At 48.3% G+C, this 12,016-nt stretch overlaps 1 protein-coding gene across 3 annotated transcripts in view; it reads right to left on the reverse strand.

Moving 5' to 3' along the window:
• Positions 1 to 12,016, reverse strand: part of NAV1 (neuron navigator 1) — a 253,836-nt gene that overhangs the window by 170,318 nt on the left and 71,502 nt on the right. For all 3 annotated transcript variants that reach the window (XM_081299365.1, XM_081299364.1, XM_081299366.1), the window contains exons 2-3: positions 7,073 to 7,819; positions 2,539 to 2,642 (exon numbers count right to left, since the gene is read on the reverse strand). In XM_081299365.1, the coding sequence (XP_081155491.1) occupies positions 2,539 to 2,642; positions 7,073 to 7,788 (820 nt within the window). In that variant the 5' untranslated portion in view covers positions 7,789 to 7,819. The remainder of the gene's footprint in view (positions 1 to 2,538; positions 2,643 to 7,072; positions 7,820 to 12,016) is intronic.

Genomic DNA, 12,016 nt, shown 5'->3' on the forward strand with positions numbered 1-12,016 from the left:
GACTCTCCCCCATGCAGTGAGCCTAGAAGCCAGAGAGGACCATATTGGGAAGAGAGCAGAGAAAGACTGGTTGCTCCTTCTCAGCTGCCCAGCAAAAACAGGCTGACAGAGGACATGAGCATCATTGACCACTTATACATGCACCAGCACGGATAAGTTCATGGACAGGGAGTGGAATATTTGAGCTTCAAGAAAAGCCCTCTGCTTCCTGTTGTCTGTAGATTGGTATAGAAATGACATGATCAATAACTGAAATAACTGCTAGGGGTTCTTTAAGTGATAAAATTATGTAATATAATACTCTCCAAGGCACCCAGTTCTCCTTCCAGAAGAAGAAGAGAAAAATCCTAGAACCTCCTCGTGCTTCAGGGCCCAGTGAGGGAGGTAGGACTGATTGGCTGCCTGGTCAACCTGTAAGGGCCACTGGGTGGGCCACTGGGTGGGAAGCCAAGGAATTCTCCAGGTGAGTCTAACTGGAGTGAATCCCTGTACTGTGAACTCCTTAAAGGCAGGTCAAAATCTTTTTCACCTTTTACTTCAGTGTCAAACACAGGTTTTGGTACAAGACAATCACTGATGGTTTGCTGATTAAATAAAAGAATGCATGAATGAATGGGTCATGTCATGTCGTATCATGTGATGTCCTGAGTGAGTTTGGGAGTGGGAGAGCAAGCCATAAAATAGAGCCCTTCAGTTGTCCCTTCTCTTCCCCACATCTTTGTTTTCTTCAAGTTCAGAGTAGTGGGGGCTCCCCCACAAAGAAGGCAAATCCTACATCGCTCTCCCCATCCAGCCCATCAAAGAGCTCAGTGTGTCCTTAGTAAAGAAGGATCACCATGACAACCAGCAAGCACCAGAGCAGAGACAGCGCTGTGAACCTTGCTCCCCTTCCCTAGGAGCCTTGGAGGAAGCGGGTGCTCCTCATTGTTCTGTGTGAAGTTCACCTCCAACATGCCCTGGCTCAATGCCCCGCAGAGCACCCAACCTGTGATCTATCAGCCACTTTCAGGGCTAGCTGGCGAGGGTGGTCTTCCAGCTGAGAAGCCTGGGGGATTCCTAGTGCCAGTCTGCCACAGATGTTTAAAAGCAAAAGTCCTCTCATCAGCTCATGGGATAATAATTAGGAACAAGTGCCTGGTTAGGAGAATGGAGATCATTAGACTAACAATGTGGCACACACACACATGGAAGCCATTACACTAACAAAACTGCAAATGTAAAAATAGAGCTCCACATAGTTTCCTGGTTACCACATTCTAATTCTGATGGTTTGTTAGTGCCAGTGAAATTTGGTTTCCTTTTGTCCCCTGCCATGCCCTGATCCCCCTGCGTGTGTGCTTATTGTGTCAAGAGATGGTTCATCCTTTAACTACCCAGGCCCCACCCCAGGGCCTTCCTTCACAGGACTTGCCAGGGAGGAGTGAATGTGGCTGCTGTTTTCAGGGTCCAAGTGGCTCCAATATCACTGCTGTCATCCTCTCCAAAGATGGCTCACAGGCTAAGGAGACACCTGACCACCTGCCTAGCAGGGCACAGAGATAACAAGGATGGCAATGCCATTGCTGTCAAATGACACCAGGGTAAGCCTTAGCTTTGCCCCCTTGAAAAGGGTACTGCAGTGAAACTGTAAAACAAACCCTCTGGACAATCTTAGATCTTCCAAAGTCAAGTTTATTACTTTTCTGGAACAAGTTTTCCTTTGTCTGAGAAACTAAAGGGCAGAGCTGTTCCCCACAGTGAGCAGTCTTAAGTGCCCCTTGTGTGCATCATTGCCAGATGCTAGATATATATATATTTTTAATGCTGCAAGAAAATCAACAAATACCCCTAAACACTGCTGAAAGTGTAGAATCTGACCTGCTCAGGACGCAAGCTATAGGTACACAAAGAGCTCACTCTTCTCTTGTCATTAATTCATTCATTCATTCAGAGACTCTGAGGACCTGAGGATGCACCTAGACCAAGCGAGGTCTCTGTCCTTAAGGAATGTCACAGTATTTGAGTTTCAAAGGTCTTGTCAATCTCAGGTTCTGGAGGTTGTTATAAATAATGTGCACCAGGTGAGATGTTGTAAGTACAGGATGACACTGGGAAGGGAACGGGTGGGAGACAATGGTTCTGAGAGGAAGAGGGTATCAGACAGCTAGCCAAGTGGCTCTGGACTCCCTCCCTGGCTCCCGCACTTCCACTTTTAAGCTTGGCTTCACCCAGAACCTGGATCCCACTCTCCCAGCTTGATACTGTTTTGTTATGACCTCAAACCAGGCACACACAGTGACCGCCACAACCCGAGCATCCCACACCACCCCTATGCCACTCCTCTATCCTGACCCTGACGTTCTCCTGGATTGGACAGACCAAGCCTGAGTTGAGTCATGTGTGGTAAAAACTCCAAGTGCATGCGGTTCACAAGCTGTTGTCACATTGTTAAGTGATGGACTCATTTGGCCCAGGTCACTTCTTCCATGTGGGCAATGAGGAGAGTTCTTGACCAGTGGCCCCCAGCCCCGGAGGAAGTCTTTTCCCCAGAGCACTTACCCATACAGGAGAAGCTGTCCTCAGTCCTGCTGGGGGGACTGGAGTAGCCATCAAGGGCCCAACTGCTTTGGGGGAGGGGACCAGGCTCCTGGTCTGTCTGTAACCTGCGGGACCAAGAAGCATAGTTCATGCATGGCCTCAAAACTCCTCCATGGACTAAGAAATCTTCCTTTGAGCTTGGTTCTTTCCCTTTGCTAGTGCTTTGAACCCTTTTGGGCCAGCTGGGCCTCTCTGAAGGGTATGTGCACAGGCACAGCCTCTAGCAGGTGATAGGCATCTGTGCAAAGCTGGGCCAGCAGGAATCAGACACTGAGATGTCCAATGCTAGTAGCCTTTTAGTGTTCTACCCAGTCCCAGGAACGTGGTTCACCACAGGGCAAAGAGTTCCCGGCAACTCCAGGCCTTGGTTCCTTTCTTTTGCCATGGTCTTTGCCCTCAGGATGTGCACGAATACAGCTGTGTGCATGCTCAGGGGGTGCGCCAGTCTCTGTGGGCTCGCTCACCATCCAGGCATGGGGAGGTCAGGAAAGAAGGAGGGGTAGGCTCAACCTGGGTCACAGTGACTCCTGGGAGGCCAAGTCCATGCTGGGCCAGTTGTGGCAACAGGAAGGAAGGGTGAGGTCTCTGGGCATCAGCTCCCAAGCACACAGAGACCTCTGAGCACAACCCCAACGGTACAATCGCTCCCAGGAACAAAGGCTGTGGGAGCTTTCATTACAGGCAATTACTCTGGGCTCTTGGAGCTGGCCCGCCCACCATCCGCCCGCTGTCGCCAGCTAAATGGACCCTTTGGCAGCTTGGCAGGAGGGGGAGGGGAGGACTACAGGCAGGAAGAGAAACTGACAGGCTGGGCCAGGGGACCCTGGGAGTCTCTGATGCTGCTGAGATTTGTCTTTCTTCAGGTTTTACTTTTTTCAACACCTAGATGACTGGGACTCTGGGGCCAGCTCTGTCATGGATTCAACTGTGCAACCTGGAAGGAATCTTTTCTCTCTGGATCTGGCTTCCATCACAAGGTGAAGGGATGACCTTCAAGGCCCAGACCAGTAGGACAGTCTGGAGTTGCTTGAAGTGTCTGTGGCTACTACTTGGCTTTCTCCAAGCCTTTCAAGGTAGTGTGATGCTCTCCTGTGTCTGCAGACCCCTTGGATGGGTGCTGGGGATCAGGTGGGATGGGGTGAACTCAGAGAAAGCAGGATACCTCATCCTGGCTTTTGAGAGTGCTTGGCATGATGAGAACATCAGTTTGCCCAGGTACACAAATTACCAAGGGGATAAAGAAAAACTGGAGTTGATTAGTTTATTGGAAGAAATTACTATGAACTTATGAACTTGGGTTTCTGAACTAAGAAACGCATCATATTGGTGAGAAAGTAATATAGAACATTCTACCAGGGAAAGGGAATTCTCTATAACGTATCAAAGTGAACTGTCAGGGAAAGAAAATCCTTGGAAAGTGGAAGAATGTAACGGCCGTGGAGAAGCTGCCATAGCCTTTTTTCCAGAAGTTTGAAGGGAAGGGAGGTGAGAGATGTGACAGAATCAGGTGAGACCAGAGGGTGGCCTCAGGGGCATTCCCCTTCCTCCTGTCCAGGGAGGGGGGGGGGGGTGTTGAGAGGAGGTGGTACACACAGAGATCAGCTTCACTGAGAAGATCATGCCCAGATCTTCAAAAAGAGCTTGTTGGGAGGATGGGGCAGAGATTCGACCCCTGGAGAAGCAGGTCAGACTCAACCAGGCTAAAGATGGGGAAGGGAGCCCAGGAATCTCTGCTTCTGTATTCACCTGGGGCTTTGAAAAAGGCCAAAGAGCTGGGGACAGGGGCAAATTTCCACGAAAACAGGCTGTCTGTGGATGCTCAGGAGCAGATGGCACTCCCTTGGCTATGAAGCTTGGAGGGGTGGCCCAGCCAGGCTCCCAGCAGAGCTGCCTATGGCAGAGGCTCTCAGTCCTGCAGGGTGTGCTGGGCCCCAGCCCATCTTTCCTTCACTGTCTCAGGTACCTCTGATCCTAATCTCACTCTTGCCTGAGCCATGACCCTCTAACCCGAACCCATGGCGTGAAATGGGAAGAGTCTGGGGCAGGAGAGTGGCAAAGAAAACCCCTTTTGGGAAGATGGGATGTATTTCCATTTCTGTTTAAAATGCAAACATACAATGAATGTTTGCGGAATGAAGGCAACACGGTTCTGTTTAAGTTACACTGAAATATTCAGAGGGAAATATTCTGACCTCTTCAGAAAATGCCAGATTCTAAATATACCATGGGACTTGTCGAGTGGATAATGTAAAAATCTGAAACAATTTAATACCTCGACACTTTTTCCCAGAGAATGAATTCAAAATAAAGGGAATCAGGAGAGGAAAGTCAAAGAGTCATCAGAGAAATATTAAACTGAGAAAAATGCCCGTCAAAGGAAGGTCAGGAGTAGGGGCGCTTGCCTAACATGCCTGGGACCCTGGAAGGAGGAGGAGGAGGAGAAAGAAGAAGGAGAAGGAGAAGAAGAAGGTCTGTCCTGCATTTCTTGAGTTTCTTGAATTTTAGCTTCAGCTTCAGAATCTGAATCAAAAAAGTCACAAGGGACAGAAGTAAGTTGTTCCTTAAAGAAAGGGACATTTTTGCACTTCATGGACAGTAGAGTCAGGCCAAAGGGATGATTTGAGAGCCAGGGATTGCCGGAGAAGAACTCCCTTTGGCCACAGAATCAGCTGGAATCCCTGCAGGGAGTTCACGCCTTACAGTCAAATTGTACTCCCCTCCAGTTGCTGGAAAGTTCTTTCTATGGAGCCTCAAATCTGTTTCGAACGAATGTCTCCCCACCATGACGCTGAGTCAGTCCTTTGGAGCTGCACCAAGTAAATCTAATTTATCTTGCGACATGACAGCTCTCAAATATTTGAGAACAGTTCTCGAGCCCTCCTAAGCCTTGCCTTTCCAAAACAAACTTCTTCAGTTCTTTTAATCACCCTCATAACACCATTTTTGGATCCTTCACTAACCTGCCAGTCTTTCTCTAAATGTGTTTTTCGTGCGTCAATGTCTTTGTAAAATGTGGTGTTCGTAACTGAACGTAGCACTCACTCTAAAAGAGGCCTGAGCCCATGCAGAACAGACTGAGACTATTCACTTCCTTGTCCAGGACCCCAAGTCACCTTTACTGGAAGGTACGAAAAACTGAACTTGACTTTTCAGAGATCAAGGCATGCGAGTTGGCTTCTACTGAAGACTGAAGTGCCTAGTGGTTCTCTGCCCCCACTCCCAACCATGCTGATGCCTCAGAGGCTCCAGTATCTAGGGAACGATGTACAAGCTTTTCTATACCCAAAATATAAATGAGAGCACTCCTTACATTAGCATAGGAAGAAAAAAAAAACATAGGAAGCAAGTTTAGTCATGAAGGTACTAAGTTTGCATTTGGGCATTTCTAAACTGTATAATAAAGAGTAATTAAAATTTAGTTTATTTAATGTAGTTATTTTAGTAAAGATTTATTTTTTTATTTTAAAATCATAGTTGGGGGCTAGGGATGTAGCTCAGTGGTGGAGTTCTTGCCTGGTATGCACAAAGCCTTGTGACACCCTAGTGACACCAAAATCAATAAGCAAAAAGTTAAGCTGGGTACAGTGACACATGCCTGTAATTCTAGCAATTGGGAGGCTGAGGCAGAGGATGGCAAGTTTGAGGCCAGCCTCAGCAACTTAGCTGGACCCTGTATCAAAATGAAGAGAGGCGGAGGGGGGCAGGGAACGAACTGGGGATGTAGCTCAGTTGTAAAGCACCAGTATCAAAAAATAAATAAAAATCACAGTTGACTGTTTTTCTATTCACTTAACTCATGAAGAAGGTTAGAGATACTGACTTACTGACCACATTGTTGTAAATACTGGTCAGCCATCGCCACTACCAGTGGTGACAACACTTAGTTTTTATCTATTTGAGAAGCATTACTGACTGCCCATACGCCATGCGCATATAGATGTACACAGGACAATGTAATCAGTGGAGCCAAGAAGCAAGTGAGAGAGGAAGAGAGACCTATAAACAGACAGAAGATGTTATGAGATCAACGCAGAGTTTTACTCACCCTGAACTGGAAGCACAGTGCCCAAGACAATGTGACTTGTCTTATGTGTAGTGGGCAAGTGTCCTCTATGAATCAGGCCAGGCTAACCCACCTACCACCCACCTGAGTATGGGTCTAGCTGCCCAGGTATCCACAATACCCTGATATATTGTTTCATTTCCCAGACAGCAGGAGAAGGGGACATTTTAGGGGTATCCTTCTTATCAGTCTCTGTTGTAGAGTCCTCAGAGTTCAGAAAGACCAGAGCTTGGATTAGGGTCCCCTTTTGTGTTCTCCATTCATCTCAGCTTGCCAAACCCCCAGGTTTTTAGGCCTCTACCTGCCTATACGCTGGGGCCCTCTGGTCTCCACCAATCACTGGTCATCAAAGCCCCTCTCCTCTTTGGCCTTGTCCCTGGGTCCCTGCACCTTTCTTCCCTCCTTCCTTCCCTGCCTCTTCCCCCAGCTCACCTGTACTGGAAGGGGGCCACGGTGGCTGTGACCGGCTGGCTCTGCTGATGGACAGAGGAGAAGCTAATGGCTGGGGTCGGGGAGGGGCGCTTGCTCTGCATGGGACTGCAGACTGGAGAGGAAGCCCCTGAAGATGCTCTGTCGTCGGGCTCCAAAGACCTGAGGATCCCAGAAGTTTTGTAGTTTATGTCTCTTTGATCTTTTCCTGGGCAGCTAGGAGGCTTTCGACCTTCAGAAGTCCCTGGTATGTGGGTTTCTCCATGACAGCTTGTCCGGGACGGGCTCCTGCCCCGGGTCTGGCGGGTTGGAATCCCTTCCTGGGCCTTCTTCTTCCCATGGGTGCCTTGAGCCTCTCTGACTCTTCTAGACCCTGCCTGGCTGGAGAGGGCTGCTTTGGGGGTTACCCTGGGACTGCTCCAGGGAGAGCTGGGGAGGCTTTCTCCATCCTCTGCTGATTCCTTCGCTGCCCCAGCAGCCCTGGGGGTGCCTCTGCCCCGGGAGACCTTGGGGGAGGAGTTTCTGGAAGGACCTGCAGCCTTGCCCAGTCTTGGAGAGGCTGCTCGTTGGGGGCTCAGGGCCAGGCCAGCCTGGCGGGGCCGCAGCTGGGGAGAGGCACCGGGTGTATGGATCCTGGTCTGGGAAGACGCTCGAGGCACAGGAATGGAGGAGGCATAGTGCGGGCGGCTGGCAGAATTCACGTTGGCCATCCCATTCATGGTCAGCGAAGCTTCAGGGTGGACTACTGTCCTGCGGGGAGAGGGGAGAGAAGATCATTAGGTCCTGGCCCAAGCACCACCTACCCCCAGGGACAGAAGCTTGAGTATGGAGACTGCTAGATTCATATCCTGACCAGGCCACGTCCCTGAACCTTTCTGCTCCAAAGGACTGTTGTTGCAAAGCACTCATGCAAACTCACATGTGAAAGTGCTTTGCGAACTGCTATGCACTCTACAAATGGGCTTTGTTTAACTTCCTCCCAAGGACTGGGGACAGATTATCTTTCCCACAGCCCCCTCCCTCTCAGATCTTTCATGGTACCCTGAATCTAGAAAGCCCTGTCCACAGTAAACAAACTCCCTCATGCCCTCAGCCATTTCTTGGTCTGTTCCTTCTACTCACACCTAGCTGGTCCCTGGCTCTCCCCTGCAACGTCTCTCCAGTGGAGCGCGGTCTTCTTCCACATGACACTGGGCTCAGAGCTAGAACAGCCAGTCTCACGGTTCCCCATCATAAACCTGTAACTGGTAAATCTCTCCTTGAGGCTCCTGCCACCTGGCTCCTACCATTCTCTGGTCCTCCTCATTGAGGCCATCTCTCCTGGCTCCACCCTGCTGTCTCCTGTCCCACAGTCAGTGGGGATTTGGGCACCCTGTTCACAGTCTTCAACTCTACCCATTCCCTGTTGAACTCCTGCCCTGGCAAAATACTTCTGTTGCCTCCTGTCCCCTTGGTCTAGTCTCAGAGACTGTCCCACTTTTGTTTTGTGAAAGTTCCCTCTAAATACCTTCTACCAACAGCACTAGATCCCTTCTCTTCCAAACCTTGATCCATTAATTATTCTGTCTCTCTCCCAGATATCAACCCCTTCCCCTCTGCTAATTTCCCCCATCCTGTCATATTAATTAATGAATGACTCACACTCATTTAAAAGGTTTTTGCAGCAGTTCACAAAGACACATGCAATCGTTTCCAGACAGATTGAAGAGTCAAATGTAAAAAATGAAGCTATAAAAGAGTTTTCAGAACACATGCGTGAATATTTCCATAATTTTGTTATGGACAAGCCCTTTCTAAGCACCACATCAAAGACAGAAACCATAAAGGAAAATACTGATAGATTTTTGAGTACATAAAAATGAAAACTTCTGTATGGACAAAAAAGAAACCCCTTTAAAGAGGTTTAAAGTATTAGAAAACCATAAAAATATTTGAAACAGGTACAAAGAACCAGGAGTTCAGACCTTTACAGATGGGGAATATTACTAAATCAATTTTAAGAAGCAAACACTCTAATGAATATAGCAAAGGACACCCAGAAACTCATGAACTAGTAAACATAATTGGCCAGAACAATACAAAGACAAAGGGTTCCATTAGAAATTTAAGAAATGGAAATTAAATAGGTTATTATTTGTTGCTATCAGATTTACTGTCTTACAGAAAGGAAAGTATAATATTGAGTGTTGATAAGAGTCTGGGCTCTCACACACTACTGTGGGATCAATGCCAGATCTAGAAATTTATCCTAGGAAAATGATTAAAGATGTGGGCAAAGATTTACATGCAATGAAAATATTCAATTTGCCTCTTGCAGGGTAAACTCTTTATTAAGTGAAGATGGAGAGGAAGGACATCTAGACATTAAAGAGACCACCAAAGCACAGCCGTCCACCTCAGCCCAGTGGGACTCTCTCTCTCATATTGTAGATGAAGCTGTCACCAACAGCATGGGATTGTTTATGGCTGTTGCTGACCTTTCCCTTACCTTTGACCCTGCGCGCTGGGACCAGCTACAGGCTAAACCGTAAGCAGTCAATGCAGAGTCTTGAACATTGATGGATTTATAGAACCACAGGGAGAGTCGGAGCTTCTAGGATGGCTCTATACAAAGGTGAAATAATCTCCACAAGAAAGAAGTGCTGTGACCTCCCTCCTCCGTTCCTCCAATTTGTACTTTAATGACTTGATGCCATTACTGGATGAGGTAAAGCAACCCTCGCCTCCTCCAGCAGAGGAGGGTGGCAAAGGCATGGGTGTTCAGGAACCACGAGCAGCTCACTTCTGTCTCTCCAATGGCTGCCCATTGCCTAGACCTGGAGGACTATGTCCAGGGCTTGCCTGACTTCTACTTCCTCCCCATCTATCCATGCTGCTCCCCAACCACCCACCAGACTGAAGGGATGCTTTGAGTCACCCTCTGCCTTCCCAGTCTCCCATGTAGGCATCCTGCCTTGCTCCCAGCCCCAGCATAACCAAGAATGGCCCAATGATGGGGACCAAGAAGTACTTTCATAAAGAGATCTCAGAGGAGGTCAAGCAGTTACCACCTGAAGCTGTGAGAATTTGGAAAATTATTTAACCTCTTTGTGCCTGTTATGTAAAATGAGGGCAGGATGGTATCTAGAAACTGCAGACAGAGACCGGAAGTCTTTAAGATAAGAAAAAAGCACCATGCTTTAGCTTATGGACCTGGAGTCTGAATTCTTCCCCAGTAGAAGTGACAGTGGATTTACTTTGTCTTCCTCCTTCTATCCAATGACCCCTTAGCAGTCAGCTTTGTGCATCTGTGAAGATGCTGAGCAGGATCAGAAACATACATGCAGATGTATTCAGATGTTCATGTGAGTCCAAGCTGACCTTGGCTTTCAGCAGAGCTGGGCTATGCACTGCCCAGCAGAGACAATCATATGAATTCCTAAAAGAAGGGTCTTAGAACACTGACCTGTCGCATCATCTCTGAGATGTTAGCATTCCCAGATTCGGTCCCCTCTCCAATAAGGTGCCATGTGGCCCACTTCTTATAATTTTTTTTTGATACTGGAGCTATAGCACCAGTCCTTTATTTTTAATTTTCACACAGGTCTCACTAAATTACCAAGACTGGCCTTGAACTTGGGATCCTTCTGCCTCAATCTCCTGAGTTGCTGGGATTACAGGGGTGTACCATCTGTGTGCCATCATGCCTGACCCACTTCTGCTTCTGCCTTCAGCCCCAAGCCCCACCAAGTCCCAGCATGGGTTCCAAATCCAATTAAACACTCCTTCTGGAAGAACAGCATCTTGGCTCTGCCTGAGACTCTTTTGGGAGCTACTCCCCAACTTGGCTTTTATTGCCAAGGAACCAAACTCCCAGGAGCCCGACTCACCTACCTTGTCCTCCATGCATCCCCAGCTCCACGCTCTGCAGGGACAGGCCTGGACTCCCGTGGCTCAGACCTCCCCAGGCTCTCTGCCTAGGACTGACTAGATTTTCAGCTAAGAGAGCCAAAAGGCCGAAGGCTGCGCCTACCTCATTCGCTAATGGATCACACACCATGGCTGCTCTTACTGGATCATCATTTTTTCAAAAGCTCAATGGGGGAGGATTGTAAAACATTTCTGTGGTAGGTCCCAGGAGCCCCAACCTCCCTTTCCACTGCAATTGGGGCCCTGCTCTCTCATCTTCCCTGGATAACAGCCCCTAGGGGGCTGGGGCTAGGATGCATATAGAAAGTGAAAACCACTGTCCCAGGTAAAGCCTGGGAGAATCAGATCTGGTTTGAGGTGGTAGAGGGCTCCCCAGCTGGGGTGAGTCCTTCTGGCATGGTGGTAAAGGGGTCACAATGACTGTTCCAGGTATATTTTCAGAGTGGGAACACAAAGGTACTCAGCGTCTTTAAGGGCATCTCTGAGGACACTGAGCCCTAGGCCCGGGGAACAGGCTCCTTTGTTGAGACATTATTTTTAGTTTTTTACAACAACCTGAGATGGTGAGTTTTATTATCTCTGTTTCACAGGTAAGGAACATGACGCTGAGATTTTTGTGAGTTGCCCAAGGATGCACAAGGATGGAAAGTGGGAGAGCTGTGTGATTTGAATGCAGATAGGCAGGATGCCCAGGTTCTTGGATGGATCCTCTGGGCACACAAAAATGTGTCCAAGCTGGACACAGTGGTGCAAGCCTGTGATGCCAGCAGCTTGGGAGGCGGAGACAAGATTGCAAGTTCAAAGCCAACCTCAGGGTTGGGGTTGTGGCTCAGTGGTAGAGCACTTGCCTAGCATGTGTGAGGCACTGGGTTTGATTCTCAGTACCACATATGAATAAATAAAGTTCCATTGACTACTATATATAATAAAGCCAGCCTCAGCAACTTAGAAAGGCCCTAAGCAACTCAGCAAGATCTTATCTCCATATAAAATATTAAAGAAAGGGCTGGGGATGTGGCTCAGTGGTTAGGTACCCCT

The sequence above is a fragment of the Spermophilus citellus genome (genome assembly GCF_964194105.1).
Source record: "Spermophilus citellus genome assembly, chromosome: 6".
Classification (NCBI taxonomy): domain Eukaryota; kingdom Metazoa; phylum Chordata; class Mammalia; order Rodentia; family Sciuridae; genus Spermophilus; species Spermophilus citellus.